The following is a 27,619-nucleotide window of genomic DNA, read 5'->3' on the forward strand; positions in this document are numbered from 1 at the left end:
ACCTAGCACGTATGGAAGAGGCGATAAACTGCGATTGCAAGAAATTGATTTTTGGGCTAAAAATGCGTTTTTGAAAAATAAAATTGTTCCTACAACCGCAGTTTATCGCATATGTGCTAGGTATTAGTATTCTACGCATCCTGTCACAATTTTTAATTTTTTGGACCACAGGAACAGTGCCGACTAATCTATCCTAGTTGGGGGTCGTGTTATTTTGGGCGTGTCTGTTAGGGGCAACCCACCGCACAAACTGTCTGCCAGTGGTCATTCATGATTCCTGTGGTGGTACTGAACAACTCCAAAGCTGTTTTAGGTGGTACAGATTTGAGCTAATCTAGTCTAGCTTTGGTCTGGAAATTAGATAACTCTTGTCAGGGATACTCCACTACAAATGTCTGGCAATTACATAGCTCTTTCAGGGGTACACCACCACTAGAAATGTCTGTCAGAGTGTTTTTGTAATACCTGAAAATGTACGGTACATTGCTGTGCGATTTTCATGTGGTACACTTTTGAGCTAATCTAGCCTAGTTGGGGATCATGGCAGTTTGGGCGTGGAATACCACACCCACCACCAGTAACCCGACAGACTTACATTCTGATGATACCAGATATACATACATTGATACCATATAGGAGAAAATTGGTACACTTTTCAGCTAGGTTAACCCCCTGCTCTATAATATGGTTAAATCAAAAATATAACCGGTGTGACAGTGAGTTGGTTTCTGGTGTGTGATTACCGTTTAGCGCATGAGCAGTTGTAGGAGTATGGACACGGTGTGCATCGACTCCCCGTTATAGGATTTCCCTAAGATTTTCTTACGCTCAAATCGGTTTCTACACTATTATATACCAATATTTACAGAATTACTATAGGAGAGGGTGTGAGTTTCTATTGTTTGTTTATTTCGATAAAAAGTAGAAATACAAATTGACTTTGGTAACTACTATATTTTAATGCAAATTTAGAATTTATATTCTAAAGCGTCTCCCGTAAAAAAAAACGATATTTTCGCTTACATTTCGATGTCTTTTTAGCCCAAATCTTTCCAGACATTAAGATTGATATTAAACTATTACAATACATTTGCTAGTAATGCATTTAAATAAAATAGTAATTCAGAATCTTATTTTGAAGTGGAATGTATTTCAGCCGCTGACCGTTAGATTTCTCGCTAAAGTCACGTGACCCGAAACCCCTAATATGAGTAAAGTTGTACAAATTTTTAATAAGAAGTACAAAATTAAAATAACAATGATACAGAGAAATCCCAATATTTAATCTGTAAGATTTTTAATTATTAAAACATAGTTAACCCTCAAAAAGTGTAACGTAATCACTAAAGAAAAACACAACGGCAACAAATCACGAACGACAGAAGTGTTAGTTTCAAGCCAATCAACTTAAATCCGTTGATCGTGTAACTATTACGAAAACAATAGCTAATCACGATAACCAAATACGTAATACTTTTTCCTGAAATGATCAGTGATCAGGAACCATCTCACAACATATAGTTTCGTTGTTCACGCTAACAACAGTTTCGGACATGCGCAAGTGCCCAGGGGCAAACACACACCGGGAAACAATTCAAACTGTCACACCGGATTCCTCATTGCCTACCCCCAAAAATTATTACTATAATTATTGAGAAAAGTTATTATTATGGCTGTCCTCACTTGCTTTTTCCATTGTTAGTAAAACTACGTTGTTCATTCACCAATATTGGCCTTCCCACCGTCCATACATTTTTCCAAATGGGAAGAAAAAACATAAAAACAATATCTTTTTAATTTTTATTAATAGATTACTTTTTTTTTTTTTTTTTACCTTTCTTCTATAAATCTATTTATACATTCTATATTAAACGTTTAAGAAACATGATGTATGTATAGAGTTATGTATAAAGCATAATATATATAATTTAGTTTGAAAAACGGATGGGTTTGTGGAGGTTTTTTGTTTTTTGTTTTTTTGTTTTAATTACAATGACTGCATTGTAATCTCTCCAAATGTTCAAAATAGTTATCAACCACTAGGCATGAATACCGTATTACTAACCCATTACGGAAATAGCTCTATTCAATAAACCTTACCCTATTCGACTGAAAAGAACCATATACCACCACCCAGTTTATCAGTGCAATTAATTATGCAACCCCTAAAACATGTATACAGATAAATATATAAAATTACTAATAGATCATATTAGTAAAATCATATACCTACAGGTAAACGTTGCATAACCTTGCAATTTGTGAAATTTCAAGTTCAAGATAGAATTTTGGAAAATGGAAATGAATGAATGGTTAAACATTAGTGATTAATCTTTAAAAAAAAACTATTAAGACATACCAACTCTTATTAATGAAGAATATGTACCTATAACTTATTTTATGTATTTTAAGGGGCAGGAAATCTAAATTTCGTAGGGAAGCTTTAAACCATTTAATTTATTGACATGAAAGTACAAAATAGTACAATGTACTAAAAGAAAATTAACTGTATGTATTAAGTAGAATTATGTTTCAAACTGAGCAAATCATTTCTAACAATTTCTTTGAGGGGATGTCTGTTTGATTTTCTATAATTATTCCCCTTTTGCAATTAGTAAAAAAAAAAAAAAAAAAGAAAAATGGTACATGTTATTACATAAAGGGGTCATGGGTATTTTATATCCTCATATTTATGGAAATTTTAAGGGGCAGGAAATGTATATTTATTAGAGAAGCTTTAAAATATGTAATTTATAGACATGAAAGTACAAAATAGTACAATGTACTAAAAGAAAATTTACTGTATGTATCAATTAGAATTATGGTCCAAACTGAGCAAATCATTTCTAACAATTTCTTTGAGGGGATGTCTGTTTGATTTTTGTATAATTATTCCCATTTTGTAGTTAAAAAAAAAAAAAGTAAAGAAAAATGGTACATGTTATTACATAAAGGGGTCATGGGTATTTTATATCGTCAGATTTTGGGAAATTAATCAATCAAGCATCTCCAAAAAGAAAATTAATTTTTAAGCTAATTGTAATGTACATACTTTCAGAAATATTTGCTAAAATTTTAGTTAAATTTAATTAATTTCATATTCTAAATTTTTCAGAGAATATTGTATAGAAACTTTTAAGAGAGATACAATTTTTTAAAAAATATCAGCTTGCTGTAGTCAATGTAATTTAAATACCATCTCATAACATCTCTCTTTAACCATTCTCTGAAAAATAAATTCTATTAGTGGACCTGAAAAAGAAAAGATTAGGAGTGTCTGATATGTGAAAACAGCACAGGATCATCACTATATACACATCTATATGCACAAGTCTTTATGGTATTCATCACAGCACTTTATAACAAGTTTTGATGAGTCAACAAACACTCCACACAGACAACTACAGAAGTAGAACAAGTTCAGTCTAAATTCTTTACAACACACACCATTACACAATAACAGTTTATTCCTGCGATATTATTTTAAATTCAGTTCTTATCTGCAACGTAAAATTTACTTCTCTATGATTGAAAAAAAGTTCATTAACACAGTGACTTCTTTCTTCTGGAATATGATTTCGGATAAGAATCTGGATCAATCGTGAAAGGTTGGGACAGAAAAGGTGGTATCTTCACATCTATTGAAATGGGTGAGAATTTGGACCTCAATAAGGTGGTTTCTTCTGATAAATTATTTTGACCCCAGTCAGAAAATTGACAGAAGCCAACTTGAATTGGAGCTTGCTACTGTATGTAGACCAATGGATTATCTACAGCTTGCAAATATGTTAATACTGGAACTTGGAAAGCTTAAACTTGGACACCTGGCATTAACATCTGGGCTTACAATATGAATGAATAATTATATCTCGAGTAAATAAGGAAATTCGACTTCAAATTTGCATTGTATTTAAAGGCTCATGGCATCAGGGTATTACTGGACTAATTCTTACTCTTAGGAATTCATCTAGACATCATGAAGAAAGATGACCAAAATACTCTATGATCTGGTATAAGAATAGCAGCTTAAATCTTAGGCTTACTTTTAAATCTAGGGTTGAAGACAAAATCATTGGTCGTCATGATCCAAAAGAATGACTAGAATCAAAATTTTAATCGGCAATGATTACATCATCAGCATCCCAGACAAAAGACTATAATAGAAGCAGAAAATTGTAGATAGGATTCCCCTCGTCGTCAAAATTGGATAGGAACATACAATGAAAAAGACAAATGAAAAGCAAACTGGAAACCTTCAATAATTACATCTCACTCGCTCTGTAATGATGGGAATAGAGACTGGTTTGGTACTAAAATTGATCACGGGATAACTTGCTCATTTGTCATTTTTTCATCTGCTTAATCTTATATCTCATGATGTTGATATTCTTGCCTCACCTATTTGAGAATACTAACTTACATATTAACATCGTGATTTATAATGGCAAACCTGGTGGTACTTCATAACAGCGTGGACTGATGACAGTATGCTCAACATCTATTACCCTAATGACCCTATGTATTCTTCCATCTTCTCTCTTTATTTCATCACTCCTCAGACTTACTGGTACTGGAACACTTACGTTTAATAATGCGCAGTATGGTCAACATCTATTACCCTATCTATTCTTCCATCTTCTCCCTTATTTCATCACTCCTCAGACTTGATGGTACTGGAACACTTACGTTTAATAATGCGCAAAATGAGGATCAAATATACGCTTCGAGATAACCTGTCTTCTTCATCTGTCATCTTTGTCAACAATTACTGAACTCATACGCTTTGTAGAAACAAACACGCAATCTGACAACCTCTGAACCAGACATTATAATGACCTTCCTAAAAACTTATCACGCTTTAATACACAAATGCTTGCATTCTACGACGATCAAATTAACTGCTACATCACAGCGCTTGAATAGCAGCATTGCATGATTTACAGTCTAATTTAGATTTATCAGCATTGAAAGTGGCACCTTTCTCTTGCAGAAACTCAATACATTGGTCCATATCCGAGAATCCTAACTCCCTCTTGACAAAATCTAATGATATTAGTGGTCGATACCTACACAACACAAACAATGCAGCCAGCACAAGTGGAATAAATGAAAAAGAAAATGAAAAACATTAAACATGTATATTATAGAATATCACAAATATTTTTGTAAGAAATCAAACAATTTTTATGTTGATATGACAACAATAAATTCATCATCTTCAAATACTTACCAATAACAGTGAGTGAAAATGAAAAAAAAAGTTAAGTATATTATTTTCTTAACTTATGAAAAGAGTGTAAATAATTATAACCCTGTATACGTACGATTTTACTATTGCCTTAATTGCTGTTTTTCGCACCCGTTCTACAAACCAATCCATTAAATATGCTGACATCTTAGGTGCACTGAGATAGAGTTTAAAGAAATTGTGATAATTGTTACACGCCCAGGAAGATCTGACTTTCAAAGCATGCTTGATACACTCATCTTCATGATCTGAGGCTGACAACAACGATAATGCTGTTGTCATATCTGAAATAAAAAGCAATTAATTATATATATTACACTGCTTGCAACTTAATTTAATAAATACATTACCATGTGTAATTACTCAACATAAAATACCAGAAAAACTGTTTCTTTCAACGGGAGTTATAAATACATATGTACTGAAAATGGTGTTTAATTGTTAAGTGAATCAAAAATAACATTACCTATAACAAACTTACCTAAAGAATTAGATGTAAATATATAATATAATATTCTATATGCTGTAAATTCTACTTTATTGCCCTCTATTCCTTCTTGATATAATAATTTGAGCTGTGTCTGACATTGGTTAAATTCCTCATGATCAGCCTAAAAAGAAGAGTGGTGATTCAAATAAATTAAGTTGCATTTCTTATTACCTGCATCAAAATAGATAATCTAAATCAGTTACACCACAAACTACAATAAATGTCCAGAAGCTCTGAGCAATTTGATAGTACTTTGTCCTATTTAAAAATGCACAAAATTAGATACTCACCTTTTCCATAGCAATTCTAGCATGTGTTTCATATACTTTTACTGTAAATGCATCTCTTACACCTTGGACCTTTTAAATGAAAATAAAAACCAATTACAGAAATTTTCAACTTTAATAATGTTGAATAACAGTCAATTTATTGCCACATATTTCTATTAATACACCTTAAGACAAAAAAGATTACAAAAGTAGAGAATATAGCCAATTTTTTTTGATGTTACATAAGTATTCATCCAAGCAATAGACAATTTAAGTGCATGAAAGATGTCTTTACTACCACTTTCTACTTACTGTTAAATCTTGTCTAATTGATTTAAGTTGTTCACAGGCAAAATGGTAATTGTGAGTTTCCTTCCATCTATTTTGAACCATTATTAGGGATTTTCTTAATATTTCTACTGGGCGGATGGTTTTAGAATCAGGTGCCTATAGACATTAAAGCTTAGATTATTATATACATTCCAAATTACAGCAATCATTACAATATTTCGTTCAGTTAACAATGATCACATTTGTTGATAAAATTAAATATTCTGATAGGCTATATATTTGTTACAGTTACACAGTAGTTTGCATTCTAAATGTGGGGAATCCTTCAAAAACTTACACTCGTTAATCGTAAATATTGTTTTTCAAGGTCTTGACATGTTCCAACAACATCAAAACTACACAAATCAGCATCATTACTATCCGAATTCTGTAATTAAAAAAAAAACTAATAAATTACAAAAATAAAATAAGCGTTAAATAACAGTTTCCCTTTGAATAATGCGGAAGAAAAAAGTTTTGATTGGAGAAAATTTTATGTTTATCTATACAGTGTTAAATTATGTTAAATTTATGTTAAAAATTTTCAGATTATTCAAATACCTCTAGTCATATTTATTGTATTTAATTTTACAGGTGTACACTTACAATAAAAGTATTTAAACCCATAGTTATTCTTTGCTTAGGCTTTTTACTGCCATTTTCTAATTGATTTCCAAATCGTGCAGCCCGTTTTTGCATCCTAAAAGCTTTCTCTGGATCATGGAAATTCATTCTGGAAAAAAAAGGAGAAAAGAAAACATAAAAGATTAATTGAAAGAATGATATGTGTACTTGATCAATGGAAATCCTTTTTGAACAATACTACTCATTTTATAATTAACTATATTATCCTCCTGTTAAATCAATATCTCACTCACAGGGTTACAATATAGAGCAGGAAATGGGATTTAATGTCCAGTGAAAGCATTTTTGCTTAAATAATCCTTCTAAATACAAGGGTCTTTAGTAGAAAGGTTAGGCAGACAACTCTACTCGCCAGTCAGTAACAAGCATGGGATCAACCCACAACACTTAAATCAATGAAAGATGGTATTAGACCACCAATAACCAACCATACATGTATAAAAGCAATAGCTTACCCTTTTAAACCACTTTTTACATGCATATTCTTTTTTACATTTCTATCTTGAGGACCAGCCCCTCGACCTCTGGCTCCTTTCCCTCCTGTCTGTTTCATAAATCTCTGTTTCTTTGACGACTGGACATCCTTATCACCATCTATACTAGGACTGGATAACAAAAGTAACTCATTTTATCAAGGGCATAAATTGGCAATTTAAAATCATGAACAATGTTAAGATTCAATATTGTTTATGATAGTATTCAAACACTCATCAAACCAAGTTTGCATGGATCATTTTTAGATATATGCCATGGTTAATCTTTTATCAAATGTATTTCGAGTGTCTAAAATCTAAATGTAATGGGTTTTTTTAATACCTTCTGCGTTTATTTAATTTCCTTGGTGATCTCCTCCTGTATGGTGATCTTGATCTAGATCTGGAGCGTGATGAAGAACGTGATCTTGATCTGCTAGAAGAACTGAAGGATCTAGAACGGGAATGTCTATATGTTGGAACACGATCACCACTGTATATACTTTTATTCATTCCTCTATTGTTACCCCTTCCATGACCTCTCATTGGTTTGTTAACAGCTGCTCCTTCACCCCATCTACTCTTTCGCATAACTTTGTTATTACCAATACTACATAATGAAATAAGTATAGCTTTAATAATATTTCTTTTCAGATTGTACATTTTAAGCAGAACAGATGGTAGTTAAACAATAACAGTTACATTTTCTTTTAAAAGCATAAATTCTGTATAAGATCCAATTCTATCCACAGTTATAGTTGTAAGATTTATGTTAAAAGAATACGAAACATCAACAAACCTTGGCATTGGCTCATTGGCCCAATCTATTTTCCATACATCACCAGAATTGAATGCTTGAGTCAACCTGTCCTTTAAGATTGATTCTATCTGATCTTTCTGACTTTCATGAGAGAAAGTGGCGAATGCTTTTTGAACATAAAGCCTGCAAATGATTTTTAAAATACATGTACATTATCAAATTATTACTATATTAGATTACATATATCAAATTCTAAGTCATACAAGCAAGGGGTCATTAGAAAAACTATGCTAGGTCTATGCATATTTAAGTTGTTCCAATAACCTTGATTCATTATAAAAAAGACCCCCCATTCATAAAAAAAAAATCCCTAAAAAATGTTCATAATGGGGTATCAATAAACTAGCTTTTTGATCTTATAAAGTCCTTTGGAATTCCTTACACTATACAATATTGTAGAAATTTGATCTCTAATCGGAATATCACTCCAAAAATGTTTTAATTCCGTTCAGTTTTCTCTTAATCAAATCGTAAATAATAATTTGAGAACACCATCGGTGTTGTAGTAGTATTGAAAAAGTCAATATTGCCCGAAAACTGCAAAAGACGATCAGAAGCTTTAATTGAAAAAAAAATTTAACATACTTTAATGCTGGGGGCCATTCTCCTGCAGCACAGCCAAACATACCACCATCACTGAAAACAGTGAGAGAAAGATTAAGATTTACCATCCATGCAACACAAACCCGGTTGTTATGGGACTAACATGTTACATTTTCTTGAGCAGGGTCTTTAGCATTATTGTATGGTAATCCAAGGACACCTTGTTATCTCCACTATGACACTTAATAATGACTTTACATTAGATAAGCTTAACCATGCTATAAAATGAATTTCTTCCCAGTCTTGAATTTGATAAATTGCCAAATTGTCGTTTCACGCAATCTCTACAACAAGGAATTTCTGGTGGTCATAAACTAACTAATCTAAATCATGCTATATCCAATTTGTAGTACTATTTTTTATTTGGATACTTACCTAGATTTTGTTTCATTTGAGTTTGCTGCAGCTTGTACAGTATCTGTTGAATTTGGTTTGAAAGGTTGGGGTCTACTTTGATAATTAGGGGCTGTAAAATGCTTCTGTTGTCGTCCAATTGGTGCCTGTGCTATCGTATTTACTGGAGCAACTTGGTTCTTTTTAGGTATTTGAAATCTGATACCACCTGTACCTGGGGCTTCTATAAATCAAACAAATTTAGTTTAATTATTCTTAATCATACTTCAAAACTGTATTAAAACAAACCAACAATCAGGTTGATGCCCCCCCCCCCCCTTCAATCCCAAAACAAATAGATGACCTTTATTAATTCCTTGCTCTTTTTTTTTGTAAAGTATAATGAAAATATATGCCAGGTTTCTTCACTCTATTGTGGTCCAAAGTCTCAATCAATGAACAGCTACACCAAGTTTAAACATTATACCACAATTACAGAGTTATCGTGTTCCAAAGTCTTGTTCAATCAAAATCTTCAAATTGCCTATTTCTACTCATCATTGTATTCACCTAATAAACACTTATACTAAGTTTTAACATTCTACCTCTGAGTTATTGTGTTTAAAAAGTGCGACAACACAAATCCATTCTCAGTTACCTGCTTTCTACAAATGGTGGGGGACAATAACGGATATATTTGCAAAGCATGTCATGTTAAAAATCAACAGACTAAGTCAAACAAGTTCTTTAAAAAAAACATTTTCTAAAATCTACAAAGATTATCTTACGTTTTCTCTGTTGATTGTTATTGAACTGCATATTATTTCCTTGGTTAGGATACCTCTGCATCACTGGAGGACACTGCTGAACTTGAAAGTCATTATTGAAATTATTCTGAAAAGTGACAGGAATAATGTTGTGTCAATAGTAAAATCAATAATACTTTGTTCCAGATAGTTTTAACTTACATGTAAAGTAGAACTCAAACACAAGAAGTTGTTATATGAAAAACTAATCAAGTTAGAATAGTTAGATGTTACTCTTTGGTATTCTGACGACGTAACATCTAATATCTGAACAGTCAAAAGCTCTGTGCAAAAGTTGATAACTGGTTTACTTCTTTCAGCTGACAGCAAAATTCACAAATTTCAGTTATCTGCATTGCTAACACATTAAACTTATATATCCAGTCCATTAAGTTCACACAAAATCTTTTTTTTACTGTTGATTTAATGAGATTCCAAAATTTCAACACTGACAATCCACTGCAAAGCATTAAACAGGAAATGACCTTGTTGAACTCTGGCAAATTTCAAAGTTGGAACACAGGATTCCATACGATCAAAATTTATCTACTTTTCATTTATTTTCAATCACGGACTTTGTTATTGTAATTATTGACATTGTCCAAAAACATTTATATAAAATTATAGATTGTTTCAACTAAAAATTTTAAGACTATATATTTTGGTCAACTTATCTCAACATGGTGTTAGGTTTTGGTGGATGTGACTTTGGATAAACATGTTTTACTGGAAAGTCATTGCTTGTCAGTGTGTTTGGAATTTACCGACAGGCGCCTTTCAGCTTGTGGGTATTTGATCTGCCAAAGATTCAGGAGGAACCCACTTGAAGTAAAGCCACTTAGAAGAATCTAGAGGTTAAGTGTAAATGAAACCTCTAGACACTCGAAATTGCAATGGATCCATAAGATAAAATATTACTTAGTTACCTCTTGATTGTTCTGTCCATATGGTCCATTTCTAAAACCATTTCCATATCTTGAAAAAATAATAGTCTATATTTACATATATATATATTTCAACCAACCTTGCAAAAATAGAAAAAATAACTTCCAAAATCTACTCTGTTGCAATTCTTATCAAAATCAGTTAAGCCATGCCGAAAGGGACTGATGCGTTCTGCTCATCAATTTCACAAAATCTGTTTTATAAGATACCTGTACTTACGGATAAGGGTATTGCTGACGTGGTGGGAACATTCTTGGAAAGGGTTGATTGTTGAAAAAATTTGGTGTTCGATTGTCCATTTCTTGAGGAGGGGGTGGAGGAGGTGGTGGTTGAGCAATGTTATTTATGGATGCTTTGATTGGATCATCAGGTCGGCTTTTATTACTTTTAAGTGGACTAGTATTTGAGGCTCCCATTGCCTCTAAGGCTTTCCTTGCATGTTCCCATTCAGGTCTTTTATTTTCTGAATCACTGGTACGGTTAAATTGTTGTGCCCTATAAAAACAGAACACAAAAATTGGATTACTGATATATCACTATCATGAAATAAGTTGTAATTGTAAATATAGGCCAAAAATTGTAATAAAAGATAGGTTGCCAGGCAACGAAACATACACCCATAGCACCTAAGTTGTTCGGACAGTCAACCAGGGTCGCATATTTTCTCTTTTGTCACAACCTTCAACACTGTGTATAAATCAGATATTAACTTGAGCCCCTAGAGCATCCACAAGATTTTACAAAGTGATCAAAGGTCATAACTCTGGCAGTAATTTCTCTATCTCATGACCTTAAACACTGTGTATAAATTTAAAGTCAATCAGATATTAATTTTAGCCTCTAGAGTTGTGTTGCACATACTGAAGCTAGCGAGGTAAGCAAGGTCTTATTTTCCCACTAAAATGTTCCTTTACATCATTCAGGGGTTCAGAGACTAACACACAACCATTTAGCAGTAAAAAGTTGCCCAGTAAAAAGTTGCCCAGTAAAAATGACTGGGCCGATTTTATTTTCAACAAGGATTCAATTGATTGCCCATCTCTAGCATCTGGTTATTCCAGTCTACACCGATAGTATTTATTGTGTGTGCTCTCCAGATAAGTATATGACGTCACCATTTGACATGACTTGTGGAATATGTCTAGCCTCGTTCTTTGAGTCCCTTGTTCTAAATGAAATGGCGCCGAAACACATTTTTGTACATGATTCGTGCACCAATGGTAAAATGTATATTTTGTCTTAAATATTGGATATCAGAAGTCCATCTTTTCCCTGTAAGATCACAACATCAATGTTGGTTTAAATTGACAAATAATTTGTGTTTTTACTGTTGAAGATTTTGGATGATATTGAATTAGCTACTTTAACCTTTAACTAGTAGTAGTCTGGGGGCAAAGATCTGATATTAATTAAGTAGGATTAATACTAGAAAGTAGACTGCGATACATCTTTAATTTAACTCTAAAAATAGCTGCATAAATAGGTTTTGCTAAACAACGTTTTTCATCCAATCAGCATTTTTTTCCTAGCTACTAACTAAGCTAAGCTAGACCAACTCACCAAATCAATTGAAAATCAATAATCACACACGTTGAAACCTAACCTTCCCTTTCAAAAACTACTCAATAATAATCTCAAGACCTCTCTACTTTCACGGAAAACATTGGTTTAACAGTAATCTCATCCTACATAAATTATTTGTCTCTATGGACAAATCTGTCATTACTAACGGCACGCAATCCTTTTGTTTTGGCGGCCATTTGCATTTTTCTTTAATTTTGTTTCATGGCAATTGCTACCACTTCTTTCAGGTTGGCTGTAGAGACAATGAAAATAACTACAGTAAAAAAGGTTTCTTGGATCTAAGCATTATGTAACCATGTAGAAATATTCTTACCATGTGGCTGCTTCGTAAGCAAAGGAAGCCATTTCTCGACTTTTACTGCGCTTCAATTTCTTTTCGCCTACAATTTCTTTGGCTATGATGATTACCCAGAAATCCCTGAATTTACTCTCCCATAGTTCAATGCGATAAGTAACTGAGCTTGCGTATTGAAAGCAAGTTGGTACATGGAAGCTAATGTTATAATAATAAGGCTATTTAAACTCACACGTGAGCCGTAACAATCCAATGTGAGTTATATTACAGATCTAATTAAGTTTATGACGTAACACACAATATAAGATCAGAGGTGTGAATCTAAAAACTTTTCAATTTTTGAACTGTCGGCTGTCACTGTGATACTGATGGGTGAGAAAATATTTTCATAATCATTCAATTCATACTACTGTCTGATTCATCGTAAATTTTAAACGGATTTCTTCGATTATGAACAAACTACTTAACTTTGGTTATTATAAACGTACCTGTGTGTTTGTAATGAACTCCCGTTCGATAAAATCCATTGCACAACTAATTATCACAACGATGAGAACAATTTCTCTCTTGAAAAATTTGAAAATTTACTTGTAATTTCGACCGAGTCGATGTCAACAATGTCTTCGTGACGTAATGGTCGAATCCAATATACCTGTTGCGGGGGTTGGTTAACATTGAAAGATAGTTTGACAGCGCGATTATTTTGATCGTATATGGGTTTGGGCGACGAAAAATATCAATTGAAGGCAATTACATAGGAGATTTATATGGAAACCATTGATCGCCAGTCTATCAAATTTTCTTCACAATTAAAATATCACTGATTGCACGGATACTCGTAAAAATAAAGTCATGAATAAACTATAAATATCCTATCTTCTTTATGTTATAAATAATTTAACAAGGATCATGAAGCTTACCTCCGAATTCTCTGAGTGTATTTTTAATTTTATACGCATTCTTTCGATAGAATAATAACCGCTTCAGTAACATCTTTAAGCGTGTTGCGGCAGCCCTCAGCGTGTCTATTGCCGTATTGGGTGCCCGGGTGGGTATATAATGCTACTAAGCCCGTATGACCCCGTAAGAAGCGGAACATTAATTCTCGATTCGACAGTTTTGACCGAAGTGTGATAAAGCCCGTAAAACGAATGTATAGTTGTGTTTGTGCGGCATGTGTGTTCAAAAGTAAATAATCCCATCTGAGTCGCTAATCAAATAATTAGAACAAAATATTTCAAAAAGTAAAGCTATAAAATTTGCAGAGATTTTACTAGAATGTAAAAGACGGTAACTAAATACAGGAATGCGGGTAATTATGTGTGCGAACGCTCAAACTCAATGCCAATTGTCGTAGGTATTCAGACCACTCGGACCAAAGACTACTCGGACTAAGACCAGTCGGACCAAAACAAGACCAGTCGGACCAATTAAATTATATTATAAGGCTAGACAATATGCTATTTATTTATTATTAAATCACAATCCAAAGAAGCAAATAATTCTTATACGGAATTCTTATATTTAGAGTTGTTTGGTTCAATTTTGTGTACAGAAAATAAATCAACGATTAGTTTTAAAATTAATTAATAATGGTGCCAAAAAAAATATCAATCTAATTTTTCTTTACTCTTGCAATGAGACTCATGTCCAGACTTTTGACAGTTTCTACATATACGGGTATACTGTTCTTGTCTGATAGCCTAATTTTACTTTTTCCACATTCGCGGTATCCCCAGTGGTTTCATTCCGTTCTACCCCACTAACCCCTGGGTTACTATATATGGGGGTGGGGTGGGTGGAGACACGTTTTCAAGTTATCCGCCCTTGATCCTTGATGCGTTAATATAAACAGCACATAATAATACGAAGACCGGACGTTTATATGCCCCTTTTTAAACGTGACTACAAGTGTGGTTCTCGATATTTTGCGATTTGGAATACAATTATCAATTTATTCAAACAACACGTTATTATTAGTTCGAGTAGTCATATTAAAACACACACAATTATCAATTTATTCAAATAACACTTTATTATTGGTTCGAGTAGTCATATTAAAATAAACACAATTATCAATTTATTAAAATAACACTTTATTATTGGTTCGAGTAATTATATTAAAACAAACGCAATTATCAATTTATTAAAACAACATTTTATTATTGGTCCGAGTGGTCTTTCTGTTGGGTCCGAATAGTCTTTTTGTATGGTCCGAGTAGTCTATTTGTTTGGGCTGAGTGGTCTATCAGTTGGTCCGACTGGTCTTGAACCGAGTGGTCTTTGGTCCGAGTGGTCATGGATTCTTGTCGTAATTGTACTTGAATTTCCTATGCTGTCACCCCTAATACGAAATGATATCTTCCGCAGAGTGACGTAACCATCTTCCATATTGGTATTTTTCTCTGGGAAAAGTTTGTGATATTTCAATTTTTCAAGAGAGAACTTGTTTTCATCGTTGTGATAATTAGTTGTGCAATGGATTTTATCGAACGGGAGTTCATTACAAACACACAGGTAAGTTTATAATAACCAACGTAAAGTAGTTTGTTCATAATCGAAGAAATCCGTTTAAAATTTACGATGAATCAGACAGTAGTAATTAAATTAGTAGTAATCATAGACCTGGCTTTACTAAACAACTTCACACAACAGCGGGTCCAGTTAAGCACTGAAAGCTCAGAGACTTGAGTAAAGATTCTTCTTCAGCTTGTCGGGATTCATCACATTATGATACCATGTACCTTTTATTAACTGAGCTAAAACTGTCAAGTCATTTATTCAGTTTCCTCAACACCTAACTAAGGCAGTGGCTAAATACGACGCTCGTCCCTATACAATGTAACGTGGTACGAGTTTTTGGTACCACGTACTTTATAATTTTTTGTGATTTTACATGATTAAAAGCTAATTTTGCAAATTACATTAATTATTTAATGAATTTCGATGTTTTATTCTATTTATAGATGATATTTACACTTAATGTTTAATATAATCTAATTCAGACCGTCGATCGGTCGGTTAAAATAATCGCTATTTAGGTACGGTGTAAAATTTATTGTAACCCATTTAAAAAGGCCCTACGTGGTATATTGCACTATTGGGTAGATATGAAACAATAAACCGTAGCAGATAAAAACGTGGTACAATAAAATAGGATGATACGAAAGTGCAATGAGTTGATAAGTAAAAAAAAACGTTGTACAGTAGAATCCAAGGCTGAGATAACAGTACCACGTTCGCTTACTGCTTCTATACAAACGAAACGTGGTACGCGACTTTAGCAAATTATGTTTATTATTTAATCAATAATACCACGTTTCAGTTGTATAGAAGCAGTAAGGCGGTGTGGTACGGTTATCTCGATCAGTATCGAATTCTATATTATTATGGTTTTTGTACCAATGCCGCGTACCACGTACCGTTTATATAGAACCAGTAAGGCGAGCGTGGTACGATTATCTCACCCCCGGATTCTATTGTACTACCTTTTTTCAACTATTAACTCATGGTACTCTCGTATTATCCACATATTTTATCATACCTCCTTTTCACCTGCCACGTTTTGTTTCATATCTACCCAATATACCACGTAGGACCTTTTAAAATGGGTACAGTATATGCCCTATAAAGTACCATGAGTTGATGGTTTAAAAAAAGTGGTATAATACAATCCGGGGCTGAGATAACCGTACCACGCTCACCTTACTGCTTGTATACAACGGAAACGTGGTACGCGGCTTTGGTAACGTAACAGGTAAAAACATGGTACATGTATAATAAAATATGAGGATGATGCGAAAGTACAACGTGGTACGCGACTTCGGTACAAAAATCGTGGTATAAGAGATAACTGCGAGTATACCACGTTTCAGTTGTATTGAAGCAGTAAGTCAGACGTGGTACGGTTATCTCGATCATTATCGAAGTCTATATATTAACGTGATAGACTACAATAGTATCCGAGGCTGAGATAACAGTACCGATAATAGTACCACGCTGCCTTACTACTTCTATGCAAACGAAACGTTGTATGCGACTTTGGCTTATTTTGCAAATTATATTGATTATTTAATCCATTTTGATGTCTTTTAGTCTTTACAGGCCACACACTGTACCACATTTTAAAAGGTCCTACGTGGTATATTCGGTAGATATGAAACAAAACGTGGCAGGTGAAAAGGGGGTATGATAAAATATGTGGATAATACGAGAGTACCATGAGTTAATAGTTGAAAAAAGGTGGTACAATAGAATCCGGGGATGAGATAATCGTACCACGCTCGCCTTACTGGTTCTATATAAACAGAACGTGGTACGCGACATCGGTACAAAAAACCATAATATATAGAATTCGATACCAAGTTTTTACCTGCCACGTTTTGTTTCATATCTAGCCAATAGCCCAATATACCACTTAGGGTCTGTTTAAGTAGGGTATAGTAAAATAACTTTTACACAGTACAAGTATTATTAACCATATGATTATTAACTGAACAATCGACTATCTGTCATGTAATTTATTTTAACATAAAGTGTAAATATGGCCTATAAAAACTTCAAAATGGATTAAATAATCAACATAATTTGCAAAATGAGCCAAAGTCGCGTACCACGTTTCGTTTTTATAGAAGCAATAACGCGAGCGTGGTACGGTTATCTCAGCCTCGGATTTAATTATACCACGTTTTATTTACTTATCAACTCATTACAATTTCGTATCATCCTCGCAATTTTTTATATACCACGTTTTGTTTCATATCTAAGTGGTTGAGACGCTCGCTCGCTAGCTTGGAGGTCGCTTGTTCAATCCTAGATAACAAACCTCATCTCTCAACCCTCCGTGTTTCAAAAAAAACAAGCACATCAGCATATCTCAACGTTTTTAGCTACGTTCTCGTAGCTAGTTCGATTCCTGCATTGACCGAGAAAGTTCATCGGGATTTTCCGACATGGTTTCCCCTAGTCAGCGGTGTAGAACGGAGGACCTGATAAGGACAGCTGTCTAGTCGTTCGGGTGGGACTAAAAACCGAGGTCCCGTGTATACATTGGCGTGCACGTAAAAGATCCCTTGGCAGTTGGAATTCGATATAAGAGTAGGCCATAGTGCCGCTGCCCGGGTAACATTTCCCTCACAGAACACTACATGACGTATGCCAGTCTTCATTAGCCAAGTCGTCGTAGCAGAACAGTAGGACGTTAAACTAAACCCAATTTCATTTCATTTCCAATATACCACGTAAGGGTATAGTATAATAACTTTTACACAGTATTATTAACCGTATGATCATTAATCGACCGATTGGTTATCTGTATTATAATTAATTTTAACATAAAGTGTAAATATGGCATATAAAAACATCAAAATGGGATAAATAATCAACACAATTTGCAAATTTTGCTACAAATAATGTAAAGTGCCTATAGTATAAATAAAAAAGACGTGGTACCGAAGTCACGTACCATTTTCCGTTTGTATATAGCACAAGTAAGCGTGGTACGGCTATCGCAGCCCGGATTCTATTACATCATTTTTTTTTTAAATAGCAATTTATGGTTCTTTCTTTATTATATCACGTTAATTTTTACCTGCCACGTTTTGTTTCATATCTACGCCTATCTAATATTCCAATGTGCAACGTATGGTCTTTTTAAATTCGGTATAATAACGGTTACACTGTATTATTAACCGTATGCATCAACCGACCGATCGGCTATCTATATTATAATTTATTTAAAGATAAAGTATAAATATGGCCTATAAAAACACCAAGATTGATTAAATGATCAACATAATTTGCAAAATTAGCGTTATATAATGTAAAATCCCTATAATTAAATAGTAAGTGGTACAGAAACAGCGTACCACGTTTCATTTCTATAGAAGCAGTAAGGCGAGCGTGGTATTTTGCAGCGTGGTATTTAGCCCCTGCCCCTAACTAACATAAGATAGGCTACCTATAGTTATAATTACCTGACTTGGCATATGATTTGATATTAATTTTTATTGAGTCGAAAACTCAAAAGTATGCAATTTAGACAGACTGTCTCACACAAAAGTGAAACATGTCACCAACTAGTTTGCCTACTAAACAATAATGCTCACAGCGTTTTGTAACTACATTAATAGCCATACTATTACTGGAATAAAATTATGTTATTTTTGAGACATTACACTTAGACTTACACACGTTGATAATTAAAGTGAGTTTGTATGGTGAAATCAAAGGGCTTCAATCATTCATAGCTAAAAACAAACACATCTCGTAGCTACTGAGGCACACATAGTGGATTAAGTGAGTAGCAGACTGAGCGGAAGCCTGGAGCCTCCAATAATTAGTGTGTGTGTGTATATATGGGGGTATTTAAAATTGTTTGAGTGTACACTAAATTATATAGATGTAGATTGTACCTAGATAAAGACCAGATGAGGTGGGAAGGGTGACCATTATTAGCAATAAGGCCTATTGTGTGTGATTACTAGACCATGTAGCTGGGATATTTGCTTTTTGTGCCCCCTCTAGAACTTGTTCCTCATCCAAAATCAGTTACTGTTTCAATTGCAGTTTATAATGGGAAGACACAAAACATATGGACATCATAATAATGGACCAAAGAAGACAACTAAAAGAGACAGACATCAAGCTAGAGAGAATAAATTTGATGAAGAAAAATTTAATGAAGACATTTCAACAGTATTAACAAGTAAAACATGAAACATATTGTCATATCAGCAACAATAATGGCAATGGTAAAGAAAGCAATAGATTTAAGATTAAATGCCATCAAAATGACTGTAATACTGGATCTGATTATTCTCTTTAAGCATATTAGTTCAGGAACTCCCTAAAATAAAAGCCAGTCAAAAACAGGAGGGGATGAGCTAATTGCTTAAGGATGTTTTACAAATATACACAAGAAAACTTTGTGTGTTAATCTAATTTGAAGATGCTTTATGTAAGAGTTAAATCTGCATATTGCAGGTCTTTCGTTTGGCCTCAAATGTCATATAAATTATTAATTAGACATTTATTCACATAAGCCCATAATCAACTTCCAGTTGAAATACGATAGCCATTGAATAATTTAATTTGAAAATGGATATCATGACTTTTGTTATTACCGTAACAATGGTACTTCACAAAAATATATTGTGAAAACAATAAAAACTGATTAACCTTGCTCAGAATAAGGTAATTAAACTGAAATTTTCAATACATGTATATTCATTTTTCTTTGTCTATTTTTAAACAATTATGACAAAAATGGTCAGCTCTTTATCTAAATCTTACATAATGGATCTTTAACCTTGTAGAATCAGCTGAAGCTCAGACAACACAGCAGTACTCTCATCAAAGTTTCTCTTATATTTCAATATATTAAAGATACATTATGGGAGATTAGATAAAGAGCTGGCAGTTCTCACTATAATAGTTAAAAACTAGATAACAAAAAGGAATTTGCTGAAAATTTCAGTCAAATTGATCCACCCTGAACCAAGATTTTAGCGATTGAATTTTCGGCCTAGCCTCGATCATCATCGGTACGATGAAAAACATATTCTTGATTATCCATTTCATGATTAAATTATGAATGGAAGTCGAACAGCAAATTAGAACCTAATCCAATAAACATCGCAGGCAAGCTATGACATCAAGAGTTGATTATGGTCTGGATAAGTTAATTAATGTCTGATTAATATTTTAGATAATATTTCAGGCCTCAAGAATGACCTGCTATAGACAGATTTAGCTCTTGCATAATGTGTGTTTAACATTTCAGATGAAGAAAATGGCGAAAGTGGAGCAGCATTTTGGTCCCCAGAAAAGTTTCCATGTCCTCTTGCTATGTGGGATTTTGAACATTGTGATCCCAAAAAATGTACAGGAAGAAAGCTGATCCGATTGGGTTATGTTCGCAACTTAAAAACCAACAAACGGTTTAATGGTTTAATTTTAACACCTGTTGGCACAAAATGTTTATCACCTGAAGATAGGTAAAATTATAAATTAAAAATCTTCTTTACCAGGCATGATTTAAAATTCAGTATTTATGGCTGTAACTTAAAGATGGGTTCCCAGAAAAGTATTTATCGGGTGGTTATTTCCAATAAAAGTATGGTAATTTTGGTATGTATGGAAAGTAGAGATATCCTATCTTACTAGAAAAATACTGGATTCCCCAAAAAACACTCATGGAGCGTATACAGGACAAAAATGTAAGGGTTCCCCTAATCAACAGCCTAACGATTAGGAATTTCTGCACGTGTGATGTCAAAGGTCACACGCGATCATTGAGCGCTTGATGTACAAGTTGATAAACTTTATGAAGAGTTTTACGTACAACACTTCCTGAGATAAAAATCACGGAAAAAGACGTGGGTAGTGGATAATCCGAGAATTTAATTAGGATTCGATATTTGTAATAAATAGTAAGCGATTAAAGACAACATCGTCTTATGTATGCAATGAATTCTCCTCTGACTTCCAAGAGAGGTAAGTCACGTGACGTAAACATGACCTGGTTTGATCGAATTTTTATAGCAGGACATTCCTTCGCAATTACAATTTTTGAGAAGGATTTGAAGCAAAGTTATTACAAATTAATTAGTTTGAATATGTTTTTAGTCCATATATACCATTAAATCACCCAGGTTGTACGCGGGAACCCATCTTTAATGGCTGCTCATTGAATTAAAAAAAAATTGAATCACAATATTTTGTTTTGTTTAGCTTGTATGATGTAAATTGATACGATTTGAAAGGTGGTGGTAAACACCACACAAATTGCATTCTTGACAGCTGCTAAATTTATGAAATGTTGAATACAACATTAAATAACCATTCACTAAAATCGTGGTTAGAAATTTTTTAGTAGGACTATTTGCATTATTTGTCCCCCGCCTTTCGAAGAAAGCAGGGGACTATTAAAATGGGTTCGTCCGTCTGTCTGTCCGTCTGTCTGTCCGTCACACTTTTTGGGACACAATAACTCTCTTCCTAATTGGGCTAGAATGTTCAAACTTGGTGTATGTGTTGATTAGGTCAATGCCTTGATGGAGTTCGAAGATGAGCATTTTCCGCTTAGGGTAAGCAGAGATAAGCAATTTGATTGGTTGATGCTTTGGGACACGATAACTCTCTTCCTAATTGAGCTAGAATGTTCAAACTTGGTGTATGTGTTTATTAGGTCAATGCCTTGATGGAGTTCGAAGATGAGCATTTTCCGCTTAGGGTAAGCAGAGATAAGCAATTTGATTGGTTGATACTTTGGGGCACGATAACTCTCTTCCTAATTGAGATAGAATGTTCAAACTTAGTGTATGTGTTGATTAGGTCAATGCCTTGATGGAGTTCGAAGATGAGCATTTTCCGCTTAGGGTAAGCAGAGATAAGCAATTTGATTGGTTGATGCTTTGGGACACGATAACTTTAGTTCTAATTAAGTGAGATTGATGAAACTTGGTGTATAGTTTCATTACAGTAATACCTTGACTAAGTTTGATAATGAGCATTTTCTGCTCAGGGTAAGCAGAGCGATACGCAATTTGATTGGTCGAGACTTTGGAAAACAATAACTCTCCTACTTTGATTGTCCCCCGCCTAGTTCGAAGATGAGCATTTTCCGCTTAGGGTAAGCAGAGATAAGCAATTTGATTGGTTGATACTTTGGGGCACGATAACTCTCTTCCTAATTGAGCTAGAATGTTCAAACTTGGTGTATGTGTTGATTAGGTCAATGCCTTGATGGAGTTCGAAGATGAGCATTTTCCGCTTAGGGTAAGCAGAGCCGTAAAACGGTGTCGTCTGCTAGAAAGACAAAACGTGATTTATCATCACCCAGTTGTGCAAACGAAACGTCTTTATACAAACTTTTCCTTTTTATAAGCTCGTTTATATAGTTTATGCTTTAGTTCTTGAAGAAGCTTTCCAATGTATTACCCCTGTAATTCCTCCTCTTTTATCTGTACAATATTTTCGAAAAAAATGAAACGAAATCCACTTATGTATACATTTAGGTTACATTATAGCCTACATGTCCCGACTCAACTTGCCACATTACATGTCATAATATTATAACCAGGTATTGATAAAAGCATCAATTGAGCAATTCCAATACAATCCAATACAATGAATATAGGCAAGGTAAATAAACAAATAAATGGAAAAAACAAATTGAAAAAGAAACTATTATAAATTAATTAAATATGTAGTATGCAATAATGAATTGACATTTAATGACAGAAAGAAAACAGTGAACTTTGCACAACTTGCAGCAAGATGGAAAATAGACCCGTTGATACAACCAAACTCTAGATCTGTAGGCATAGAGCATGTTTTCCCCTTAATATGCTATAATTATTCCATCAAAAACATTGTATGCTTAGACTATAAGTAAAGATATACTGTTTGATTGTTCCATACTTTGTAAAAGATAATTTGTGATAAATTTATATGTGTCCTCTAATTATTTTCCTATTTCGGCGGGGGACATCAGCCTCACTGTTGGCTTGTTTAGTTTAATTTGTATTAATGTAAACTATATCTTCAGAGAAATCATTGCTGACAGGGGTGTGGCTGTCATTGACTGTTCCTGGGCTAAATTGCAAGAAACACCATTAGCAAAAATGAAAGGATCCAATGCCCGCTTGTTGCCATATCTAGTTGCAACAAATCCAGTTAATTATGGTAGACCATGTAAATTGTCATGTGTAGAGGCATATGCTGCTGCATTTTATATTACTGGTATGTTTCTTCAAAAAGAATCTCTGTCTACTAAAGGTGTCAAGGACTGAAAAGATTAGTTGACTGGCTAGAGCCTGGACTTTTTATCACTGCTAATACTTGTTTGATGTTCATAGACTATAGACTTTAGCTTTTAAGCAATGACAGATATCATCCAGCATGGGTTAATGCTGTCTGCCAATTTGTTTTTAATTAGCCTAACAGAAGTTTTTGTTGTTCAAAGATGTCAAACTTAAAGGACGATATTGTTGTCAGTCATTATTACATATGTGATAGAACTGGTTAAATACATTCCAAATATAATTTTAACACAAAGATTATTGCTACGGGAGATGTGTAACAAGCACTTGAAGAAACGGGAAGTGACGCCAAACATGACAAACACGAGTTATCCTTCTATACAACTGACTCAAGTAACGAGCGATAACAGACAAACGATCAAATTTCATTTCATTGTATTAGAATTATAACAACTCAATAACTTTTATTGATTTTAGGGTTTAAAGAGTTAGGTAAAATTTTGCTGAAGAAGTTTAAGTGGGGTGGAGAATTTTATAAGTTAAATCGAGAATTGTTAGATATTTATGCTAGTTGTAGTAGTGGTCAAGAAGTTGTGGCAGCTCAACAAATTTATCTGAATAAGTTAACAAGTGAACAAAAGGAAGAAGACAGTTGTAAGTTTGTGTTTTTATACATTCATATTTTAATGTTATCTGTAGGAACAGCTTTCCCTCACAAATTTCTACTGGATATTATTATCTTACCGGGGAGAGCTTCTACTGAAACCACAGTTGTTGAAAACTTCAACTAGAGGCACAATTATTATCTTTCCCACCAGAAATCTGCTGAAACAACAATAGATCTTCTGCTAGAGCCACAATTAATATCCAGTATGTTGAGTTTTGAGCACTCTTGAAGGCAGGTGATCACGGTGGCTAAGTGGGTAAGACGCTGGCTCGCTAGCCTGGAGGTTGGGTGTTCGATCCCTGCATTGGCCGAGAAAGTTCATCCTGATTTTCCAGCGTGGTTTCCCCTTGTCAGTGATGCAGAACGGAGGTAGGGCCTGACAAGGACAGCTGTCTAGTCGTTCGGATGGTACGGAAAACCGAGGTCCCATGTACACATTGGCGTGCATGTAAAAGATCCCTTGGCAGTTGGAATTCGATATAAGAGTAGGCCGTAGCGCCGCTTCCTGGGCAAAATTTCCCTCATAGCACACTGTATGGCGTATGCCTGTCTTCATTTGCCCAGTTTAGGAGCAGAACAGTAGGACGTTAAACCCCATGTCATTTCATTTCTCTTGAAGCCACAATTGTATGAAGACACAGAAGATCTCTTTTTAAATCTGTATAGATTGTTTAGCTACTGAAAGAAAAACTATCAGTTTATAGATTCTCTAGGTGACAGGTTTATTGGAGTGTAGTGAATGTATAATAAAGGAAATATGAGACTAGCAATAGCCCATAACTGACACAAGTGATTTTTTTCCACGCATTAAATTTCTTTACAATACTGTTGAATCTGTTTATGTTTATATGATCCTGATTGTCCAAGTTAATTGTTGCCAATGTTGCCAGTAGTAGAGGGTTTAACTTTCAATGTTATTATTTATTTGCTATACTTACAATGAATAAACCTAACGGAATTAATGTTAAACTAAAATTAAATTTACAGCTATGATGTCTTCAGATCTTGGATTAGAACATTATAACCCCAACAGAAGGGATTTTCCTATATCTAGGTAGGTTTGTATAGCATATAGTTAGTTACAGCATAACTTACAACATCTATGCTCTAGAGATGACATAATTTTATAGATAATAGTCCATAGCCAAGAGATATTTATATGTTTACAGTTGAATATAGTATCTAACTTTTCTGTTACCTTTAATCAAATTATCAACTAACAAATAGTCTTATTATCAACTGGACTAGACATTTGAATTTATTATCTATAAGCTGCATATATAGTCTCAAATACTAATCTCACAAATACTAATAGCTTTCAAAGAAAAGAAGGTGATATCTTTTAAAGTGAATTGTTATCATAGATCTGTTATCAATACAGGCCATGAGTTCTATGCCCTGATTCGGGTACATGTAGCTTAAAGTGACTCATATGTCTGCCACTTATGCAACTTCGATACCACAGTTACACATGACAAGGACTGGGAACTCTTAAGATTCTCTTATTTTCTCCAAGTTCAAGTGCCTTGTGTGAAAGATAAGACATACCTTATGGGGGGTGGGGTGGGGGATGAATGGCCGAATGGTTAGCAGTGCATCACAAGGACTGTCATTGAGTCAACTGGCGTGGTTTCGATTCCCCGGTCCTCCAGTTTCCTCCCACTGCTAAAGACCCCTATGCACATGTGAATTATTGAAATAAAATTGAACCCTGTGTCAGGTGGATGTTAAACCCCATTTCTCTCTCACTTATACCATATGATATTCCAAGTTCAATGCATGGTTAAACCTATTTCTATCTTTTTATCATCTGATTTCAGTTCTTCAGATTCAAGTTCAGATGAAGATAGTGATGATAGTGAAGAGGAGGACTTACACATTAGTGACAAAAATAAAAAGCGTGATATCTGTAAAGATGATACTGATGATGAGGAAACAGATGATGAGGAAGATGCGGATGAAAATCTATTAGATCTAGATGTGAATAATTTATTAAAACAAACTATAGACAATAGAGATAAACTTTCAGAACAGTTAAAAACAGATGATGAGGAAGATGACGATGAAAATATATTAGATCTAGATGTTAATAATTTATTAAAACAAACTAAAGACAGTAGTGATAAACTTTCAGAACAATTACAGTTAAAAACAGATTTATCTAGTTGTATTAAAGATACAAGCTGAGAAAAATATTTGTGTGCTTTTATTTAACTCTGTTTGGATTTCAAATGATAGAAGATTATTCAGTGCCATACAGAAATGATGTATAATCGTAAACCAATTAGTCTCTATTATCAAGAGTGTGTCATTGATATTTCTTGTGTCAAGGATATTTCTTATTCTATCATTGCTCATCTGGAAGGCACAAGAAATTCAGATCACACTATTGAATTATAATATCAAACGAAATTGGTTTATTAGATATACATGATTGACTTTCAAAGGTTTACTAGTAAGCCTGGATCATCGTGGCATATGCATAGTCTGTAATACAGACTCTGTATCCTGTCATTTTCTATCTTACCCAATGGCTAAATAGCATTTGGAGCTGTTTCTCTTTGGGTTTTCATCTGTTTCCTCCCACTGCTAAAGACCACTACGCGCAAGCAAATTATTGAAAAAAAAAATTGAACCATTTATTAGTTCCAAAATGAACTAGTTTGTGTCAAGTGGACATTAAACCCCATTTCTCTCTTACCGTACTCCACACGTGATTGGTATGTGTGTTAATACAGTTATTTTATTGTTTGGGGGCCATGTGTAGTTATGATATTGATCCTGTTCATGCCAAGCCGAAGATAGTGCATCTATACACAGCTAGTGATGATAATGCATGTGCTGCATCACTGACGTGTAATCACTTGAAAACACATCTCCATTAATAAGTTAACTTTTATTAGAGCCAAACTTTGGCTGTGTGGAGCACCTTACATTTTAACCAAATGCAATATATCAATTTTTGGAGTTGCATCCCTTTAATAGATCTACCTCGGGTGGGGGGGTTGCTGAAGAATTTTCAATCTATCGTGTTGTTTTGTTCTGTTTAATAGGATAGTCACCCCGCGATCATCTGATGGCATATTTCTGAAAGCGTGTTTAGGGCTAGTGGGGACATAATACTTTACACTTTAAAAATGCATTATGTAAGATTTAGATCAAGCTGGCCGTTCTTGCTCTAACAGTTTAAAAATAGATAATTCAAAATAAATATATTGAAAATTCCATTGAAATTACTGTATGGATTGGTTATTATTGTAGTAACAATACTTGTTAATCGAGACTCTGCCTCTTTTCACCATTTTTATATGCCCACATTTTCATGTGGATGGATATATCCGTCGC

The 27,619-nt window shown here is 34.0% G+C and overlaps 2 protein-coding genes across 5 annotated transcripts; one reads left to right on the plus strand and one right to left on the minus strand.

Annotated features, from left to right (window-relative positions):
* Positions 1-1,788: 1,788 nt before the first annotated feature.
* On the minus strand, positions 1,789-12,974 carry LOC126809502 (leukocyte receptor cluster member 8 homolog). The gene is made up of 16 exons (XM_050534121.2): positions 12,860-12,974; positions 11,182-11,457; positions 10,944-10,992; positions 10,000-10,105; positions 9,254-9,455; positions 8,861-8,911; positions 8,255-8,398; positions 7,799-8,065; positions 7,438-7,587; positions 6,944-7,070; positions 6,636-6,725; positions 6,320-6,454; positions 6,029-6,097; positions 5,730-5,859; positions 5,325-5,532; positions 1,789-5,066 (listed from the first exon to the last, which is right to left on the minus strand). The coding sequence occupies exons 1-16, from the start codon at positions 12,889-12,891 to the stop codon at positions 4,907-4,909; spliced, it is 2,196 nt and encodes a 731-aa protein (XP_050390078.1). The 5' UTR covers positions 12,892-12,974; the 3' UTR covers positions 1,789-4,906.
* Positions 12,974-27,499, plus strand: LOC126809503 (18S rRNA aminocarboxypropyltransferase). Of its 4 annotated transcripts, none has more exons than XM_050534124.2 (7): positions 12,974-13,095; positions 19,409-19,547; positions 20,625-20,838; positions 23,394-23,587; positions 24,085-24,261; positions 25,262-25,328; positions 26,095-27,499. In XM_050534124.2, the coding sequence occupies exons 2-7, from the start codon at positions 19,415-19,417 to the stop codon at positions 26,459-26,461; spliced, it is 1,152 nt and encodes a 383-aa protein (XP_050390081.1). In that variant the 5' UTR covers positions 12,974-13,095; positions 19,409-19,414; the 3' UTR covers positions 26,462-27,499. The 4 variants fall into 4 exon arrangements, with proteins under 4 accessions (XP_050390081.1, XP_050390080.1, XP_050390082.1 ...); XM_050534123.2 differs by having other exon boundaries at positions 12,997-13,213; XM_050534125.2 differs by lacking the exon at positions 12,974-13,095 and adding an exon at positions 15,521-15,581.
* Positions 27,500-27,619: the final 120 nt, after the last annotated feature.

Source organism: Patella vulgata, chromosome 2, assembly GCF_932274485.2.
Source record: "Patella vulgata chromosome 2, xgPatVulg1.2, whole genome shotgun sequence".
Classification (NCBI taxonomy): domain Eukaryota; kingdom Metazoa; phylum Mollusca; class Gastropoda; family Patellidae; genus Patella; species Patella vulgata.

Bases quoted from the DNA above. Each gene is read 5' to 3' on its own strand.
- LOC126809502 (XM_050534121.2), bottom strand. From the start codon at position 12,891: ATGGCTTCCTTTGCTTACGAAGCAGCCACATG. The intron at 8,399-8,860 runs GTATGTTAAATT...AATCATTTGCAG, and splicing joins GAATGGCCCCCAGCATTAAA to GCTTTATGTTCAAAAAGCAT. The intron at 6,098-6,319 runs GTAAGTAGAAAG...TTCATTTAAAAG, and splicing joins CAATTAGACAAGATTTAACA to GTCCAAGGTGTAAGAGATGC.
- LOC126809503 (XM_050534124.2), top strand. From the start codon at position 19,415: ATGGGAAGACACAAAACATATGGACATCATAATAATGGACCAAAGAAG. The intron at 24,262-25,261 runs GTAAGTTTGTGT...TTAAATTTACAG, and splicing joins ACAAAAGGAAGAAGACAGTT to CTATGATGTCTTCAGATCTT. The intron at 25,329-26,094 runs GTAGGTTTGTAT...ATCTGATTTCAG, and splicing joins AGGGATTTTCCTATATCTAG to TTCTTCAGATTCAAGTTCAG.